General features: G+C 42.5%; 2 protein-coding genes across 3 annotated transcripts; both read right to left on the bottom strand.

The window, feature by feature from the left end:
* Nucleotides 1-10,478: 10,478 nt before the first annotated feature.
* Nucleotides 10,479-13,188, bottom strand: LOC125517659 (uncharacterized). Its single transcript, XM_087543516.1, has 4 exons — nucleotides 12,506-13,188; nucleotides 11,531-11,766; nucleotides 11,278-11,394; nucleotides 10,479-11,195 (listed from the first exon to the last, which is right to left on the bottom strand). The coding sequence occupies exons 1-4, from the start codon at nucleotides 12,579-12,581 to the stop codon at nucleotides 11,139-11,141; spliced, it is 486 nt and encodes a 161-aa protein (XP_087399642.1). The 5' UTR covers nucleotides 12,582-13,188; the 3' UTR covers nucleotides 10,479-11,138.
* Nucleotides 13,189-14,096: 908 nt separating this feature from the next.
* ZCW7 lies at nucleotides 14,097-20,420 on the bottom strand. 2 transcript variants are annotated; one of them, XR_015615962.1, is made up of 6 exons: nucleotides 19,801-20,420; nucleotides 19,577-19,721; nucleotides 17,750-17,909; nucleotides 15,081-15,254; nucleotides 14,741-14,851; nucleotides 14,097-14,355 (listed from the first exon to the last, which is right to left on the bottom strand). XR_015615962.1 is itself a non-coding variant. In XM_087543515.1 (5 exons), exons 1-5 carry the CDS (start codon nucleotides 20,327-20,329, stop codon nucleotides 14,350-14,352), a joined length of 1,014 nt encoding a protein of 337 aa, XP_087399641.1. In that variant the 5' UTR covers nucleotides 20,330-20,418; the 3' UTR covers nucleotides 14,097-14,349. The 2 variants fall into 2 exon arrangements, 1 of the variants encoding a protein (XP_087399641.1); XM_087543515.1 differs by lacking the exon at nucleotides 14,741-14,851 and having other exon boundaries at nucleotides 19,801-20,418.
* Between the last annotated feature and the right edge of the window lie 920 nt (nucleotides 20,421-21,340).

The raw sequence follows: 21,340 nt of genomic DNA, 5'->3' as shown, positions 1-21,340 counted from the left end.
CTGCGCGTAGGAAAATTTTAATTTGCAGTCAATGCACCCTATCGTAGATCCCAACAGTGGCACCTATGTCCGCGGACTCCTCGTATCTCACTCCGCCACCACCACTCCGCCACCACCGTCCCACTGCCAAGGGTCGCCACTCAAACATGCGTCATCTCGCCGCCACGCGCACATGGGAGAAGAATGGTGTCGCCGACCCATTTGTCGTCGGGCTGGCACCACCGCCAACGCGCCCCTGCCTCCATCGCCCGGAAGCACCTTAGAGGAGGCCGCCAATCACAGTCGTAGCCGCCCAGCCTACAAGGCTAGATCTGGTCGCGTCGTTGCCATAGCCCACTGAAGTGGGCGTCATTGACCCAATGAGCACGCGCCTCCACATCGCGGTCGACATGTTGTCGTCACACCACCGACGCATCCTTGCGCTGCTTCGCCCGGCACCAGTGCCGCATCCCAAAGCGGCCACCCAATACCACATCGAGGCCACCGCGCGAGGTACCCGCTCGTGCTCTGTGGCGACGGTGAGAGGGAGGAGCAAGGTGGAGAGAGCTTCCGGTGACAGCTAGATCACCCTCCTCGTTGCCGCGAGGCGACAAGGGAAGGGGCGTGGGCGTCTACTTGGTTACCCAACCAAACACATCCTAACAGTTTCTAGATTCAAGCTAGCACATCACCATCTGTATCTATCGTACCTTCTTTTTTGGCGGTTAGCATCAGCACCTATCCTAGTGGACAATGAATGAACGCCACCATGTATATACTTCTAGTTGTTTAAAACGGATGAGTGTAAGTCAACCATGTGTCTTCTAGATGCTTGAAAACCTCACCTTTTTCCTGAAGGTGCATAGAAACAGAAACTCGTTGTTGAAAGTTTGCTCTGACAACCGAGGATTTCAAAAAGGAATTTAATTATGCACCTGGCCAACAGCGTCATTTCACGAACGGCTGAAATTCTTGCCACGTGCAAGCATGTGTTACACACCTCACTTCTCACTCAGTTTCAAGATAATCTAATAGTTGTACCCAATATATCTTGAACTAAAATGGGACGTGGTAACTCCATTGTGATTTTTTTGATTGGTCAGATGGGCAGAAATAGAGGTGCTAATGGCAAAAGTCTTACATCAGAAAAAGATAAAGCCAAAACGCACAAGACAGAGTACTAAGAGCTAAGGAAAAACGGAACTCCTTTGTGGACGATAATTCAGGGAAGGATTCTTGAACGACAGCCGATCCAATGGTCCTCCTGTACACAGCGGATATGATGAAAGGCTCCGGCGACACGTCGTCCACAAATCATCCGCGTCTGTGTAGCATTGCTCGGGGAAAACCCTCAGACAATCGAAACAGATACAAGATGCTGAGGAGCACGACTAACAAGACAAGCACAAAGAATTAAAAAAAACTTACACTGCTGAAGCCCTCACTAAAAACAGACTCTAAGCACCGCACGTTATTTTTTTTTGAAAAATTTCCAATCTATTTATCTTCAATCATGATAGTATAACGAACACCAGAAATAAAATTTACATCCAGATCCATAAACCACCTAGCGACGACTACAAGCACCGAAGCGAGCCAAAGGCCCGCCGCCGTCATCACCCCTCCATCGCCAGAGCCGGGCACAACTTGTTGTAGTAGACAGTCGGGAAGTCGTCGTGCTAAGACCTCATAGGACCAGCACCCCAGAACAACAACCTCCGCCGATGAAAAATAACGTAGATCAGAAGGATCCAAACCAAAGACACACGAACGTAGACGAACAACAACGAGATCCGGGCAAACCGCCCGTTACTTCACTCTGAAATACTCCCTCCGTTTCAAAATATTTGTCTTTTCAAAGATTTTAAATGAACTACCACATGCGGATATATATATATATATATATATATATATATATATATATATATATATTCTGATCACAACCTGACCTGCCCCGCTAGTATTACGTTGAACTTCCCTGTGAACTAGGTTGAACTTCCGCCAACATTGCCCAAATGAGGCTTGCGATATACCGTTGGAAAGCTATGGACACCAATATCATGACCCAACTTAAATTTTTGGCAAAATATAAGCGGTTTAAGAGCAGTTTTGAAAACCATTTTTTCTTCGCACAAAAAACGTGAATCATATTTTCGATCGCATTTCTAAACCGTTTATCGGAATGAGGCATATAATATGGCGTTGGAAAGCTGCTGCAAAAACCGCTCCTTCCACATGTTGAAAGTTTTCTCTAATTCCCTATGGTTAAAGAGTAATTTGAAAAAACGTAAAATTTCGTAAACCGAACAGCTGAGTTCGTTTTTTCGATGTCATTTCTAAACGGCTAATCCAATGGAGGCATATGATACGGCGTTGGAAAGCTTATGAAAATGCGCTACTTTTTCATCTTGAAAGTTTTTTTTCTAATTTTGAATGGTTTAAGAGTAATTTAGAAAATGGTCCAAGTCCTACCGAGTTCGTATTTTTGAGCTAATTTTTTAACCGTGCGTCCGTATGCAGCAAATGGTATGGCGTTACAAAGCTTGAACAAATACGAAACTTTTTGGTATGTATTGTTTCTCCCAATTCTTTACGGTTTTAAGTCAGTTTCGAAAATGGAGAAAAACGTATTTTTGCCGTAATTTCTACAAACTTTATCGGAATGGGGCAAATAATATACTGCTGAAAAGCTACGGAAAATGCGAAACTTTTAAATGTTGATGGTTTTCTCTGATTCCTAGCCGTTTTCAAATAATTTCGAAAACGGCGGGATCATGCGTTCTGCCTTTATCGCGAAATAGATTCTTCGAAAATGCACCGCGTGAAGAACCTGAACTTCTCGGCGCGTGTACGTGAACTTCACTCTGTTTTTCACGTGATTTTTTTGCTCGTAGGTCTCTATCCACTGCTCATAACTCTCCATCCATTCACCGGAATTGAGCAGGTGATATACCGATGGAAAGCTGCTGTAAGCACGCAAGTTTCCCGTGTTGATCATCTTTTCATACTCGCGACGATTTTAAAAGTTTTTCATCTAAAATTTATTCAGCGTAGTAGTCGAACTTCCTGCTGTTTTCACGCTAAACTTCTGTGACGTATTTTCATTTGTAATTTTCTCATCCATTTCGTCAGTGTTACACAAATGATATTCTTTTTGTACAGACCTCTCTCACAATATTTTTTCTAACTTTCTCCGACCGAGGACTTGAACTTACACAGATGATATTCCTGTCGTTTTGAGGTAAATTAGAGAAATGGCGAGATCATGATTTCTGCCTTCATTGCGAATGGAAATGCACTGCGTGAAGTAGTTGAACTTCTGGGGCATGTTTGTTTGAACTTCACTCTATTTTTTGACGTGCTGATTTTTGCATCGCGTGAAGTAGTTGAACTTCTGGGACATGTCTGTTTGAACTTCACTCAGTTTCATTTTATTGTATTTTTATTATATGAAATACACACCATGTAGTACGTGAACTTCCGATCGTTATCACTCTGAACTTCTCTCTGGTTTGAGAGAATTATTTTAAAACACAAAAAACAACATATATTTCTTTTGTATTTTTGACATCTAAATACACGGTGAAGCTCTCTCACAAGAATTTTTTTAAACTTTTCCTCGTCGAGCACTTGAACTTCTAGCAACCATTTTTTTCGTATATGAGTTGTTTTTAAAAGTGCAAAAAATGGTGTTTTATTTTTTATTTTTTGAACAGGTAAATCCTAGGCTTTAATAACCTACGAACTTCTCTGTTATTTCAATTTGAACTTCATCTTTTTTATATTTTGAGTAACGAATTGTATTTGATTTTTATACCGAAAAAATTAAACATGAAAATACAAGGTGAACCTTTCTCGCAATAATTTTTGAACTTCTCCGGACAGAGCACTTGAACTTCTTTTAACAAACCTTTTAAGCTTTTATTTTTCTATACTTTTATTCTCACCTGAAATGCATTCCTTGCAGTACTTGAACTTCTCGTCGTTTTCATTATGAACTTCTGTCACATTTTTGTGTATACGTTGAATTACACGCAATTGAAGATCGGACATCATTTTTGCTATTTTTTAAAACATGCAATTGGAGATCGAACGCCCCGCAATATAAATTATGAATCGTGCATGGGGGTGCACGTGAACTTCTTGCAACAAAAATGAGTTTTTATATTCTTCGAAATTCTATGTTATTTCAAATTGAACTTCTTAGTCTTATTGTTAGATAAAAATATGTTTTCAAATAAGCATCAAACATTTTTTTAGAAATGGAAAGAATTTGAGTTTTTCGTAAACATCAAGCTACTCCTTTTATTTTTATTTGAACTTCTTTAATTCTATTCTTTAGTAACATAGAAAACCTATGTTTTTTTTAATATTGAACTTCTTTTTTTATAATTTGGACTTCTTGGTTTGTTTGAAATAGTTTATTTTTTCATTTTTCTGAAATCGTAAAACAATGTTCTTTTTATAAAAAATAAGCATCAAAGTCGTGTGTTATATTAATTTGAACTTCTTGCTTTTCTTTTTAGATACAAAAAAAATTCTGATTTTCTTATCAACCTGCTACGTATCTTAAAGTTGAAGTTCTTGGTTTAGTTTCAGAGACAAAAAAATTGTCTACTGTTTTGTCTTTTAACTTGTAGTCTTTTCGAGCGTTTGTGACCTTTTAGAGTTTATTTTTGTGCAAATTTACACACACACACACACACAGAGACCAAAAGGTTGGGTGGCGCGAGACGCCTGGAGCAGCCGGGTCCGGAGCGATGGAGCACATCTTGGTTTTATTTCTTTTAGTAATGGAAAAAACCTAGTTTTTTTTAATAAACATCGAGCCGCTCCATTTTTAGATTTGAACTTCTAGGAGTTTCTAACGAAGAAGATCTTTTTTATATACATTTGTGTTGAGATGCATTGTGTTTTGTAGCTTGACCTTCTTGGGTTTGTAATAAACATTGGACTTCTTCGTCTTTTAAATTTGAAATTCTAGGTTTTTTCTAGAAACGGGGAAATCCTGCATTTTATAATTTTTGAAATGACTTTTTTTAATTTGAACTTCTAGGTTTTTTAGAAATGGGGAAATACCATTTTTAATTAAAAAAATTGAACTGCTCTTACTTTGATCTTCCTAGGATGTTTTAAATAAATTAAATTATTGGCTTTTTAGTTAAAAACGGAAAATCCATAAAAAAAATTGTACAAACATATTAATGTCACTTCTTTGTTTTGTCATTTTTCCAAACTCTCCAATTTATTAATTTTCAAAGTTAACATTTTTCTTGGTGAGGCAAATTTTCTTCTTGGTAGATAAACATCCAATTGCTATGTTCATTCAATTTGAACCTCTTCATTTAATTCTTATAATAACGGGAAAAATATATGAGTTATTTAGTAAAAGTTGAATAGTCCGACCTTCACGTTTTGTTGTTTTTGAACTTCATTTCTTTTTTTAAAATTGGTTAAATTATATCTTTCCGGTGAAGCTTTTGCTTCTCATTCGAACTTCGCTGGTAATTTTTTTACTTTCGTTGTTATTTGCCGACAATTTTTTTTTGGAAGTTTTTAGTGCTTTTGACCTCCCATCTTTTTGGACATGAACTTCAACTTTTTTGTAGTGTTTTGGTTTTTCCAAACATCCCCATTTCACGTCTCCAAGCAATCTTATTTTTTTATTAAACATCTTTGAAACTATGTTTTCCTGAATGCATGAATTGCCAACAGCATCGTGTGAACTTGTGATTCTATTTTTTCCGAATCATCTTTTCTGTGTGGCTAGTTGGGTTTTGGTACTCCCGTAAGATCGACAACACCCATCAATTGAAAAAAAAGCTAGTGCACTGTCCATATAATGCAAGTAGCACTAGCAGTACCAACATATGTTGTTTTTGAAAACAAATAGTAATAACAAAGCCATGCATGTTTTTACTCCACACCTTTTTGTCCTTATCTCTCCATCTTATCTCCTAGAAGTAACCACCACTACACGTTTTATTCCTTGTTCTCTCTTCTCTCTGTAACTTTTCTCTACTCATTCATACGGAAGCTAGCAACTGGATGCAGCAACCCGAGCTACAAAAGTTTAGGCTCGACTTGGGTTCAGGCGCCCGGCGGACCATTGCCAGACCAGCTCGGGGAGGCTGCACTCGGGAGGAGCATGTACTCCTTTTGCAGCTGGACGCAGCGACCCGACATCTCAGTGACCTGAACACCAAGGTGACCGACCTTGCAAGTGAAATTGAACTTCCACTTGGCAGGCGAGGAGGGCGTGGAGTGGAACGATGATGCAGCGGGGAGATGGCTGTGCAGGACGAGGAGGCCCTTGCTTAGTGAGGCGGTGGCCTGCGTTCCCTCTGGATGGGGACGAATCTCTCAACCTGCTTTTTTTCTTCAGTCTGACCTCCTACTTCTTCATAGTCTGACCTGCTATGCTCGGCTTGGTGGGAGACCTCAACGCCGAGGTTGCTAGCCTCGAACGCAATTGTTGCTGTGTCAGGATGGCCTCGATGCAGATGGACCCGATGGCACCATGATGAAAAAATAATAGCAAGGAGAGATAGATGCCCGCACAGACTTCTCGCACCCTGTTCCGCGCGCGCCCTGTTTGAACTTTTTCAGTTGTACATTGGCATGTATGCATCGGACATGTGCGTTGGCAGTGGCCTATCTTGCAAGCTCGAGGGTGGCTGAGGATGACATGGACGGCAGCTCACTGCTCACAAGAGCTCGTTGCTGTAGACAGAAAGGAAGGTCGGGAGGGAAAGGACAAGGGGTGGAGCCGGCTGTAACTGGTGGCAGTGCATCGCAGCAGGGCACGCGACCAGCTGCAGATCAAGACCTCCTGCAGCTGCAGGTCAAGACCTCCCACAGCTGTAGGTCGAGGCCGGAGGGATGAGGAGGCGGTGGTTGGTCGTGAGACGAGAAAGATGACGAAAGGGAACTGGAGAAGCACTTGGCGGCCGGTGGAAGACGGAGCTGTCGCTGGCTTTATGGAAGAAGGCCGGAGCAGCGTGTTCAAGGGCGGCGCAGGATGCGGGCCGTGAGCCATGGCGTCGCTGAGGTGAGGAGCTTGGCTCCGGATGCAGGCTTGGATTAGCAGTCACGGCTCCGTGGTCGACCAGCGACCCCGGATCCGGTGGCAAAAGGGATTGGGTTCGACGCCTGGATCTGGGAGGAGGGAGAGCTACATCTTGATCTAGCACTGGATGTGGTGGTCTGCGGCGGCGCGCGGAGAACTACGGCGCGGCTACGACGCACGGGACCCAGGGGCGGCGGCGGCGCGGTGGGATCAGGGCGGCGTCGGAGCATGGGGATCGAGCGTGGATGAAGACCCGGTGCTGCGGGAGAGGATCGTGGGCTACGGGTGGTGGGTGGGCTGTTTTTTTAGGGCACACCGATTCGGGAGGATCCCGTCGCCCCTATATAGCTCGCATCGTGATCCAAATAACTATTCTAATCCTGGGATCAGAATAGTGCATCCTGGGATCAGAATAGTGCTACATAAACACTATTCTGATCACGGGATCAGAATAATATTCTGATCACAACCTGACCTACCCCGTTAGTAGTACGTTGAACTTTCCTGTGAACTAGGTTGAACTTCCGCCAACATTGCCCAAATGAGGCTTGTGATATACGTTGGCAAGCTATGGACCCCAATATCATGACCCAACTTAATTTTTGGCAAAATATAAGTGGTTCAAGAGCAGTTTTGAAAACCGTTTTTCTTCGCATAAAAAACGTGAATCGTATTTTCGATCGCATTTCTAAACCGTTTATTGGAATGAGGCATATAATATGGCGTTGAAAAGCTGCTGCAAAACCGCTCCTTCCACATGTTGAAAGTTTTCTCTAATTCCCTATGGTTAAATAGTAATTTGAAAAAACGTAAAATTTCATAAATCGAACAGCTGAGTTCGTTTTTTTGATGTCATTTCTAAACGGCTAATCCAATGGAGGCATATGATACGGCGTTGGAAAGCTTATGAAAATGCGCTACTTTTTCATCTTGAATTTTTTTTCTAATTTTGAATGGTTTAAGAGTAATTTAGAAAATGGTCCAAGTCCTACTGAGTTTGTATTTTCGAGCTAATTTTTAACCGTGCGTCCGAATGCAGCAAATTATATGGCGTTGGAAACCTTGAACAAATGCGAAACTTTCTGGTATGTATTGTTTCTTCCAATTCTTTACGGTTTTAAGTCCGTTTCGAAAATGGTGAAAAACGTATTTTCACCGTAATTTCTACAAACTTTATCGGAATGGAGCAAATAATATACCTCTGAAAAGCTACGGAAAATGCAAAACTTTTTCATGTTGATGGTTTTCTCTGATTCCTAGCCGTTTTTAAGTAATTTTGAAAATGGAGGGATCATGTGTTCTGCCTTTATCGCGAAACAGATTCTTCAAAAATGCACCGCGTGAAGAACCTGAACTTCTCGGCGCGTGCACCTGAACTTCACTCTGTTTTCATGTGATTTTTTTGCTCGTAGGTCTCCATCCACTGCTCGTAACTCTACATCCCCTCACCGGAATTGAGCAAGTGATATACCAGTGGAAAGCTGCTGTAAGCACATAATTTTCCCGTGTTGATCGTTTTTTCATACTCGTGATGATTTTAAAAGTTTTTCATCTGAAATTCATTTAGCTTAGTAGTTGAACTTCATACTGTTTTCACATTGAACTTCTGTGATGTATTTTCGTTTGTAATTTTCTCATCCATTCGTCAGTGTTACACAAATGATATTCTTGTTGTACAAACCTCTCTCACAATAATTTTTTAAATTTCTCCGACAAAGTACTTGAACTTATAACGACAACAAATTTAGCCTTTGCATTTTTATCCTTTTTTAATACAAAATGCACACCGTGTAGAACGTGAACTTCTGGTAGTTTATCAACCTGAACTTCTCTCGGTTACGTGAAAATATCTAAGTTTTTTATAAATATTAATCTGAATTTCTTAATCCTTTTTTGTGAATTTTGAAGCGCTCCATTTTTAAAAGTTGAACTTCTTGTTATTTTATTTTTGAACTTCTTGCTTCCATTTGTTTCATAACGAGGGAAATTTGAGTTTTCTATAATCATCGAACTTCTCCTTCTTTTTAATATGGACTTCCTGGTTTTTTCTTAATCTTTTTATGAATAAAAATATTTTAAGACACCAAAAAAACATTTCTGTGTGTGTTTTTGCATTGGTTTGCACATCAAACCGCGTCATCTTTAGAAATTGAACTTCTTCTTTTATTTTTATTTTCTTTCAACATTGTTTAGCACGTCGAACCACGTCATCTTTAGAAATTGAACTTCTCCTTTCTTTTTGTTTTCTTTCAACATTGGGTTGCACTTTGAACCGCTTCATCTTTAGAAATTGAACTTCTCATTTCCTTTTTCTTTTCTTTCAACATTGGTTTACACGTTGAACCGCGTCATCTTTAGAAATTGAACTTCCCCCTTTTTGTTTTCTTGCATGTTTAAATTTATTTTGAACTTGCTGAGATAACACACTTGACCTTCTCGAACACAACATTTTGACCTTCGAAAAACATAAATTAAAGCCAAACTTTTGACCTAGAGAGCATGTATAATTTTCTCCACTTTTTCAAGAATAAGCGCTGAATCGCCCCATTAGTTTGACTTGAACTTCTGCTGCACATGAATAAGCTTTTGAAAACACGCAACTTTCCTGCTCCGTTAATTAAATTTGAACTTCTAGTTTTTTAAGAAACGGGATTTTTTTAAAACTTTTTTACTTGTTCCTTTTATTCTAATTTGAACTTCTAGTTTTTTATAACGGGGATTTTTTTCATAAATTCTTTTGAAATGTTCCTCTTTTTAATTTGGACTTCTCCGTTTTTTTAAATGATAAAAATCCATTTTTGTAATGGTTTTTGAAGTACTTTTTTATTTGAACTTCTTGCTCAATTTTTTTTGAACTTATTGCGCTGACCGGTCTCCATTTTCCTCGTACTGATGCTCATGTGCACAGCATGCTTGTGCACATAGAAGAATTATAGGCAGCCACACATTGATGTTGCTGGACACCTACTATTGCTTTTTTCCTTCATTTAATATACACATTGAACGATATAGGTTGTTAGGATGAACTTCTGTCTTTCTGCTCTAGAGAAGAGCGGTGCATCGGTGAATAATGCAAACTAGTGGGCGTCATGAGGCCCCAAAATATGGGTACAAAATTTTGACAACAAGTGAATTGCTCGACATAATAGGAAGGGATGCTCTTTTTAAATGAAACTGATGAGATTTTTCATTTTGCAATCAGGTGGTGTCACTGATAAGGACACCGCTGCCTACAGATCCTCTCGAACGACGGAAATTGAAGAAGAGACATTAGCTATAGAAGTTTAGCTATCTGATTCATTACTACAAGACAACAAGTTGATGTCCATCAGCACAAGAGCAGCAGGTTGGCGATACAGCAGTGAACGACATGGGCCTGCATCATTGGACGACCAATGGTGACAAAGATGAACGGCCTGGGATTTGCACATCTCGTAGAAAGGTGTAGAAAAGGTTAGAAAAATACACAAAAACCAGTTTAATACATGTTTTTTTGGCTGCACAAACTTCGTGCATTAAAAAAATAACTCGATTCGAGTAAAATATGCTACTGCACATACATACACATGTCCATTACACTTTGGATAAAATGATTAGATGCTACCACCAATGGACGATTTTGAAACCCTATGTTTTCTCTTCACCACACATCCTCTCCCCATCTTCTCGAGTGCTACAGTGTCCGCTCAACTTGGCACCGTAGATGAACAAAGTATAAAAAATTTCTCTGCTGCAGTTAGATGAACAAACGATTAGAGTTGGTTCCAAATGACCATGTTCTGATTGGTATGGTTCACTCTGGTTTGGCTCTGACCCTTGGTACTTTTCTCTGCTATTGTAATCACAGGAACAGGAGCGTAGAGACAAACTTGTATTATTATGGTTCCAAAACAAGGGGGAACCCATCCAGCATTACTACAAGGCAATAGTAGAACAAGGATTATTTACCAACAATCGCGACAACGCAGCAGGGAAGTTGAAGAACCGCTGCTAGCTCCGAACCGAGGAGTCGAGGATATCACCACACAGGACTAGATAGAGGAGTGCAAGTGAATCAACCTTTCTCTTCAAAAAATTAACAATCCAAACTTCAGAAAATCAACAAACTGAACTTCGAAAAGCAAAACAAATTGAACTTCACAGGGCCCTGCAAAATATACATGGTTATAGTCCAATTTAAAAACTTCAGAAAATCAACAAACTGAACTTCTAGAGGGCCAGATGCTGACCTTTCTATTCGCAGTGTTGTTGCTGACTCGTAATTGAAGATAGAGGATGACGGCCAGCACCTGGACGGGTTCTAGCGGCCGGTGTAGGCCATCGATGGAGGAGGGGCGAGCTAATCTCTCACAGAAAAAACAAGGACAACAACATCAGCTAATCTCTCTCACACACTCAAGCTGAACTACAGCAGCACCATCGAGAGCAAAATGGGTAGGTGAGAACTCATCTATATGCACATGAGTATATTCTTTGATGTACCTGAATGTTCGCAGCTGTTTTACATGAACTTCTTGTGTTATGCCGGACAGAGCACTGAGCATGAGGGGGTGTCTTCGTGCTCGTCGCTGTTTCTGATGGCGATGAACGTCTTAGCGCTGCGTAGTTGAACGGCCGGAGGTGGCAGCGACGAACGACCTGAGCGTGATGGGCCCCACTGGGAGGAGGCTGTGTGCTGTCCAGGATAGAGTCGACCTTCTTCAACAAACCAGATTGAACTTCAAATAAACCAATTCATCAAAACACTTTTTGTGAGCATATCAAACACTCTTGAGAGCACAATTTTTCACTACATTTTTTCACAAACATTTTGCTGCAAAAATGGCATTTTTTGTAAACAACAAGTACCGAATCATCATAACACAAATTGCTAAATGGAACAAATTCCGGAGGAATTTATGGCATTGTTGAACTACATATCATGAAAAAGAAAATGTGCACCCATGTATACACACACGAAGCATCAACCTCCAAATATTCTAACTTCTACCATTGATATTTCTGAACTTTTTGGGCATGCTCCCAGGTTTTCAAATGGAATACAGTCACGTCCATGCACGAACAGCCAACATCGGCCATGGCAATGTCTCTTCTCCAGCAAACTGAAATTCACTCATGTGTACAGAATACATGATTTGAGTCCTCAAAGACCACAAGAGGATCTTAAAATAAAATTTTCAACCCTGATACACACTCATCTCATGGGAAATCTTTTCCAATATTAGATTAGTAGCATCACGTACACAGAAAACTTGGCCATAAAGTCAATTAGTACACAAGAAGATTGCTATATGTTTCAACAAATTGAGAGAGAGAGCATAGGCGTGGGTTCTTGGTGGCATCCATGAATAAATTTTTAAGCGAGTAATGCATGGGACAACCGTTGTACTGACAAGCTCTAGATGAGAGACAGCTTATAAGGGGCAGTGGTCGCGATTAGCATCGGCTAGGCAATACCTGAACTGCAGGTGGGCGTGTTGGTGAGAGGCCGAGGCGGTTGGAGGCCGATTATTCTCATAGCTCGGGCAGCCATCAGCAAGGAACGTCGATGGATCTCTGCAAGAGAAGATGATCCCTATCAGCACGGACCAGCTACAGGTCGAGACCCCCCTGCTGCAGGTCGAGACCACCACCAGTTGCAGGTCGAGGTCAGAGGGATGGGGAGGCGATGGTTGGTCGGGAGACGAGCGGGACGGGGTGGGGAGGCTGTAGTTGGCCGAAGGGCGCGTGCGGCGGGAGGGGAAGCGGTGGTTAGCCGGAGGGCCGCTTGTCAGGGCTCGGTGGCAGCGTGAGTGGAGGTAGGGGCCCGGCGCTGACGCGTTTGGAAGTCGGGCCTCGACAGCGGCGTGGTTGAAGATTGGGCCTGGCTGTAGCACCGGTGGTGGTAGGGGCCAGCAGCGGCGCAGTTGGAGGTGGGGGCGGCACACAGCGCGATTGGAGGAGGGGGCAGCCGAAGGCGCGATTGGAGGAGGGCGGCGGCCTGTGGGGTGGGCCGGTGGGAAACATGGGTGTTGGGGCGGCTGGCGGCGGGAGGCGCGTCGGGGTCGGGGGCGGCGATGGGGCTGGGGTGGCCGGCGGCGAAAGGTGCGCCGGCACCAGGGCGGCGGCGGTTGTGGAGGGGGCGGGGAAGGTGGGGATCGGGTGGGGGATGGGCTGGGGGAGTGGTCGGTGTGGGTGTTTTTCTTTTTCCTTTTCTTTCCATGGTTTTCTGAGTTTGGGAGACCCCTGTCGCGTCCTTATATGGCTGGCTGTGATTCAAATAATTATTCTAATCTTGAATTAGAATAGTGTTGTTATATATACTAGAGTGTAGATTTCCTTATTTTGCTTCGTATGTAGTCACTTGAAATAAAAACAATATTTAGGAACGGAGGGAATACAAGGCACACCCCGCCGACAGCCCACGGACGCCGCCACGCCACCGCCTCAGAGCCCGGCGACGCGTGCCAAAGAAGCGTGACACCGGCGACCACCACCCGAGCCGCCTACTCAATTGGGGCAGATTGCTGCATGCCACGACCCGCCGCTGCCAGATCAAGCTAGGCTTTGCCCGAGGAATCCCATAGGTGGCACGGGAGGGAAGGAGAAGCCGGGGGGAGGAGGTTGCGCGGGGGAGTGGCGCCGCCCGAGCCGCTGTGGGGAGGACGACACGCTGGAGAGGGGAACTCTCTTACCACCCAACCAGTCTGCCAGATACTCGTTGTTGAATGTTTGCTTTGACAACCAAGGGGAAGATTGAGAGTAAGATAATCTTCCGTAAGTTTTACTACAACTTAGGGAGTAAGATAATCGAGCAGTTGGGACTCCGCACATCTAGAACGGAGCGTAACTGCAGTGGGTTTTGTGATTGATCAAATGAGCAGATGTAGAGGTGCTAAAGGCAAAACGAAATTGCTCCACGGACGACATGTGATGGCCGACCTGTGGACGATCAAACAATCCAGCGGCCCTTGCAAAGTCAATCATGCGCATGTGTGGCTGATTTAACCTGTCGCCTTAGAATCGTCCGAAGAAAATCGTGTGTATAGCAAGACTCAAGGCAAAACTCTTACTGAAGCACACACTAACTTCTGTTAAGCTCAAACTTTCGGTACCACCACAATAGCTGTAATATCTTATACTGTGGGACGGAGGGAGTACAAATCAGCGACTCGGACAGAATGATTTTACTGTTAGACTAATGATGAGAAGTAAAAGGTGACAAAAAACAAATAGGGTACATCACAATGGTACAGACCGCACAATACAACCAATTCTCCTCATGACATGTAATTTCACAACCCATCATGTCCTTTGCGCCATCAATCCTGAATCACATTGAGAAGAATAGATGTTAGAAACAGAAATGGTTAAGGAAAAGCATAGTAAGACAGAAAAAGGAATACATTGTACAGAACAGAGGAATGATACAAGACAAGCGCCGGAAAATTCTCGCTACCCATCAGACTAGCCAAGAAAGAAGACATGTTTTTCCAAGAGAGTTCAAAATAAACATATAAATTATGGACAGTTTATAAATCTACCCGAAATAGCAAAAGCCAGAACTTCCGTTATCCTGAAAAATTAATTAGGCCCAGGGGTGGCAATTTTACTCAAACACATGATTAATTCCATATGTTTCTTTAATACAAGGCAAGTGGAGGCAAACTATCTGCATTTTAAACTTCTAAACAGGTATTTGCCTGATACTACCTCGGTTCGCTGATGTAAGACGTTTTGGCAGCTCACGTCTTACATTAGTAACAGAGGTACAGTAGTAGGCCACGGTGTCAAGTTTCCTCATCAATATTGCGCCCCATGATCCTGTTATATTAAATCTCCATGAAGATACATGTATGCATGTGAACTGAAGCACTGCCAAATAATGTTCCTCATATTACACACGTTTCAAATTTGAAGACGAGCCACGTTCTGGTAATATATTTGGCAGGAACCATGCAGGAATGCTTCAGTTGTAATGGAGCATGATGTCACAGACATGCCAAAATCAGAGTTGAAAACTTTTGGCATAAAACTTGACATGGTAACTTACCCTGAATCTCTTCCTATGATCTGATTCGATTCGCGAGGTGTAATGTTTCTTCCTTCCATGTACCGGTGCATCTATTTCTTCTAGTTTGTTATGTGCAGGCTCGTATTGTGTATTACGAAAGAAACCTTCCCTGTCCCAAGTCACATCATAGTTCACTTTCAACCGTGATCCTTCCTTTAAAAACAAAATAAACGAGTCAGCTTTCATTATGCTTTCTAACACAAAATGCAAAGATTTATTAGACGTTAACCTGTATTGTGTAGTGACTAGGGTACAGAGACTAGAAGCCATCAGTTACTAGCCATTGGTCTTGTAAAAATTTCTATCAAAATGTGTGAACCCTTGAGAAAATATTGATGGAGTGAATTCAAAGGAATATGCTCTCTAAATTCTACATCTCTTTTACTTATTTAGTTGATGATCATCATGTCAAAAGTATTTGTAATGCTATTTCCTTCTCTTATTCAATAGAAAATCATGGAACCATGGATAATCCATTTGAATACTACATCATGTCATGTCAGGCAACTAATGTTATATAAAGAAAGAATAAAAACATGAGCAAATATCAAGTGTAAGTCATCACACATTGTAGGTGATCTGCTAACATTTTTTTTTTGAGGGATGATCTGCTAACACTTTGGAGGAAATGTCTTCCATCAGAGCTGAAAACATGTCAGGCATTAGTGCACTAGACACCGCATCAAACCTGACACTAGTGTGCAATCACGGCAGTGAGCAGTAACAATTTCCTTAATGTCTCTACAGGGCACTAGTAGAGCACCCTGTTACAGTTCTCAAGCAGGGCTCACCGCTGCCTTGAAAATTCGTTTTCCCCTAAGAAGCACGGATACGGGAACGGAGACAAGGCGATACGCATACGGGGACACGGGGAGAACTGGGCAGCAGCGTGGTCACTGGAGGCTGGCTCCCTAGTCCCCACCGTCTCAATGCCGAATCTAGGCCGTAACATTTCTTTCTTTTTTAATTCAAAAAAGATGGATTACTCGTGATATGCGTATCCAGCCGTATCCAAGCATATCCCCGTGTCCCCCCGTATCAGGACGGCAAATCGGCAGCTCTGACTGCGTCGGTGCTTCTTAGGTTTTCCCTTATATGGTACATCTTCTACAAGAAGCAATAGGCGTCAAGGTTGTGGCAATGGAATGATGAGCAGCGGTCCTAGAGCACATGTAGAATTGCAATTGTTAGGGTAGTTTACACATGCTGTTGTGGCACAGTTTGGTGATGGTGTCTAGGATTTTCACATGGACGCTGAGCTTCCAACACTGGTAGCACCCTTCGACCGGCTCATCACATTGTCATGCAAAACTGTATAGTCAAAGGAGGGTGTGATATTTGTGACGTTGTTGGGGCATCTTCTGTGATCTTACAAATACTTCAGAAAAAAGGGCCACAACAGCTGCCAATGATGGCAGGGCCTAACAAGAACAAAAACAGGCTGCGGTGCTGCACCTATGGAGGTATGCCTGAAATTGCTACTGCTCGCCAATGTACACAAGGACAGGGCCACCTACTGGGTCAAGTACATTGAGCAGTGGGTTCAAGGTTAACACATTTAAGTTTCTTGTGGATGTTAATGCACTATTACATGACATGTTTTCAGCTCTAAATGCAAGATGTTTCCAGTCATTATGTATTGGAAAGGCCTTCTGTACAAACCACATCTATTTCTTGGAGTTCAATGCACTGGTTGATGACAGGTTTTAGAGCTGTAGAATGCAAGATATTTGCTTTATGTGCGTAATTCAAGTGTGTTGGAGTACTCCTGATTATTGTTATCCCTTCTTTAGACCATAGTTCCCAGCATGACAGATATCAACTGGACCATATCACTATACTACAAAACTCCACTAAAAAAAGGTACTCTACCATACCAACGCAAGGATTTGGCGTGACTTAGCCTATAAGTAATACCATTTCAAGTACTTCTGGCAATGATTAGTAAAATATGTATAATTCACAATGTTATTCCTTGCGGCTCACTCCATCGATCTTTTTTCAAGGGTCACACATTTCAAGAGTAAGAATCTTATAAATTTTGCCAAGCGGTGGCTTTATCTATACACAATTCACATATAAGCAGCTCAACTGGTTTATATTCTTGCACAAACTTAGACGTTATTGGACCATATAAGTTCACCATAGGGTTCGCTAGATGAGACAAGTCACTAGACAAACCACAAATAGGTTAAAAAGTTACAGAAGTAGATAAAAACTGGCACTCTTAGACAAGGTTGTCAGAATCGTGATTCTGAATCGGATCGGAGCTTCGATGGTAGGATCGCAAATCGTAGAATCTTCACTATTAGGATCGTAAAAACGCAGATTCTACAGACCAAAATCATAGAATCACATGGGTTAGTTTGGATCGTAAAGTCGTAGAATCGTACAACAGAATCGCGATTCTGACAACCTTGCTCTTAGAGGTGAAGATGTCACACATGAATAGGAAAGATGTATTCCATACGTCCATATATTACCATTCCAATAGTCAGTTCTAAAATATCAGCTACGCGATGATAAATATGGATTTCTTATAAATAGAGTGAAGTAGATCTTGTCATGTTGTTGTGTTATGCTTCTACTAATAGGCATGAATGGTTAAGACTTAAGAAGCAACAACTGATAGAATATGCAAACTTTACCTTCTCTAATGACCGCCCACATAATGCCTTCATTGCATTGTGGAAGTCATCATAATTCTCAAATTGCACCCACACCTTACAATTGAGTCCAGATATGAGACCCTTATTAGTCTCATCTTTTTTTTCATCTAATTCATCATCATTAGAAATATTTAAGGTCCTGTCAATTGGAGAGAGAAAATGATTGTGTAGCATAAGTTTAGAGAAAGGTAACAGCAGTCAACCAAACATCTAGAGGGCACAAATACTCATGCTACCTTATGAGCTAGTAAGAATTTCCTGAAGCGGTATGGATCAAATATAAAATATCAAATGGACAATATGTTTATTGCAATTCCAGTGACGCAAATCACAGGACAGCAATTAAAAACCCAGATTGTGGCCTCGGGCAAATCCAATTAGCCATGACGAACTTAATGAAGCCCAGAAATTTAACTATGAAATTTCAAAGCAATATCTGGAATGCTATATAGTGCATCATTTCTTAATTTGGTCTAGATTTTTTTCCCACACAAATAATGAAGAAACAATGTCAATCATTGATTTTTTTTTTCATACGGCAACATCTTCCACTTATCTACAGCTAACACACAAGATTCCCAACGGCCAGGATTGCTCAGATTTCCTTCACACGGTAAGCCAGGGACCCGGACCCATGGGCTTCCGCCTAAACGCGTGCAGTTTAGGGACAAATATGAAATCAGCCCATGTAATATTCTTGCATGGCCAGTTGCCACTCCAAAAAAACATAAAGGATTTTCTTTGTAATTAGACTTTTTCTCCGTTGTAACATGTGTGCCAGGAGGTAAAAACTGAACAAAATTATAACACTCACAGCCTGACTAGTCAGAGTGAGTGCAATGAATTTATTATAATACTCCTTACGTTCCATAATGTAGTGCGTATAGATTTTTTCAAGAGTCAAACTTTGATCATATTTAGAGAGAAAAAAGTTTAGATTAAGAATAGTAGTGTATATCATCAGATACATCATGAGTTAAATATTCATATTATATATGTTTGGTATTACAGATATAGATAATTTTCTTCATAAACTTGGTCAAAGTTTGGTAAGTTTGACTTTTCAGAAAATTTATATGCACTACATTATGGAACACAGGGAGTACTAAATAATGTCTGGTTTTCTAATCATGTTTGTGTGGTGTGGATTTCACACGCACAACTGTACAAATGGAAAAGGTTTCCAAAGATGTATTATTTCACATTTTGATTCCCAAAATTGCTTATTATTGCCAAAAAGAAGCTTTTTCAATGAATTCTGAGTAGTTGTTACTGGTTATATGTGCACAAGTTAGTTTGGACTTGGAGACTCGAATCATAATTCTATAATGATCAGATAGAAAGCAAGATGAGAAAATAACGGAGTTTATACATGAACAGCATCATATTAGAAAACATATATTAAGGAATCATCCAGTGTTACTGATTCTCTCTGTTCACAGCTCATAACTATGTGTCCATTTTCGGGACAAAACAAGGCACGTGAGAATAATTAAGTACTCTCCGATCCATATTAATTGACATTGCTTTAGTACAAAGTTGTACAAAAGTAACGTCAATTAATATGGATCGGAGGGAGTACTACAAACAAATCAGAAGCCACTGAGATGAACAAATAGTAGTCCAATGTTTCTATTAATATAGAGGTATAAGGTAGCTTATATACAGTTCATTTAGGTGTCTTTAAGCCTTAGCAGTTTCCAGTTTTGTGGCATTAATCCTTTGGCCTGTATGCTTGTAGGCCATTGCAATAAAAATTGATGGTAGATAATGAACCAAACATGCGTCACGAACACCAGACTGCACCTTATTTTACCAAGAGCTGAGAAGATAGTGTGGGTGACCAATGTGGACGCCTTCGACGATATCCTCGTCTCCGCAAACCACCTGGACGGCACACCTCTCACAAGAATTGTATCTGGTCTTTTTGCTATCTTCCTCACCGGATTCCCTGAAACAATCAAGCATCTATCAAGTCCATCTAGTAGCAAATCCAACCAAGAATAGTCAATACAAGAACCAGCCCATACTAGTACTGAAGAGCTCGGAGGCGTAAAAATCCTCCCATGACTTCTTCATGGCCATGAAGTCATCTGAGGCGGGGATCTCGGCACTCATCCGGTACATAACCCCCTTAAGGTTGAGCTCGATGCCATCGAGCTTCTCGACCAGGGAGCTCCGCCACTGTGAGTACTTCTTCTCCTCCTGCTCTGGGGTCATCTTCTCGGCTTCGTCGTCTCCTGTGCGGTTGCTTGGGCGGAGGAAGGAAAGATCGCGGACGTACAGGATGCCGGAGGCGACGGGATCGTCCCGACGGCGCTTCTGCAGGTCCGGGAGGCGGCTGACGGACAGGTCGGAGTCTTGGAGGAGGGAGAGCGAGAGCGGCGGGTTGCGGAGGAAGGCGAGGAGCGCGGACTTGAGCTGCCACTCGTCGACGGGGCTCACGGAAAGGTCGGCGCGGGAGAAGGAGAGGAGCAGCTTCAGGCGCCGCGCGAGGGATAGGCCGCTCGGGAGAGGGAACGGCTCGGTTGGCCGGAGCGCGGCGGTGGCGGCGGACATAGCGGCGCGGTGGCTAGGGATGGCGTCCGACGGCCTGGGTTTTTTTGACTGGTGGAGAGACTGGAGACGACGGCTCGCAAGAGGGGCCACGGCAAGATCTAAAATCAACGGCTACGATTAGCCCTTGGACGCAAAACTGCTCACTCGATTTACCGTTTAGAATCAAAAAAATCCACCCTGGGCACCATCTTCCCCGTTTAGAATCCCCTTGGTCTTTAGTTCGAGACCCATGTTATGGTAGCGTTGCATCTTTCTACTATAGAACGTATGGGTGAAATCATATAAATATGCGTGTCGTCCTCAGGGGACGCATTGATAAAAACTCTAACCGCCGCCCTGTCCACCACCTTCTCCTCGTCGTCGTCCTCTTTTATTCGCCTCGCCGCCACCGGAAAAACCCGGCAAGTGAAGCTCGTCCGGCCAACAGTGGCGGCAGGGCTGCTCTTCCCATGCAATGAGGGGACGACATGATCATCTGACCAAGGTGGTAGTTTTTAGGGCGACTACACTAGTTCTTGTTGGCAATCAACTGCGAGGGAAGCACAACTATGGCGGCAGCAATGAGTCGTGGTTACTTGGAGTGCGGTAGCGGATAGTTTCTTTTCCATATGGCATCTTCTGTAGCTCGGTGTGACATCCATGATGGCTTGGGAGGTGATATGCTTCCTTGTAAAATAGGGTCTAACATATTGTACATGTACACATATTTGTATACGTATGTAATTGTATTTTGATTATTTATATATTGAGACGTGAGGTTGGATGTTAGCCACTCATGCAAAACCCTAAAGCTACCTCTTAAACTTGGCATCAGATAGCCACCGGGCCGCCGCGCGAACCCTACGCCGCCGCCTAATCCATCCGCCGCCGCCGCCGCGATGTCGTCTGCCGCCCTTTCGCTCTCCAACAGCGTCGGCACCATCACCTCGCCCGCGGCTGCCACTGTTCCCGCACCCCTCGCCGTTCCGGCGATCTCCGTCCACCTTGGCCGCCACAACTTCATGCTGTGGG

The sequence above is a fragment of the Triticum urartu genome, chromosome 2A, assembly GCF_056163025.1.
Source record: "Triticum urartu cultivar PI428250 chromosome 2A, HENAU_Tu73, whole genome shotgun sequence".
NCBI classification, from domain to species: Eukaryota; Viridiplantae; Streptophyta; class Magnoliopsida; order Poales; family Poaceae; genus Triticum; species Triticum urartu.
This window is presented reverse-complemented; position numbering and strand designations above follow the sequence as displayed.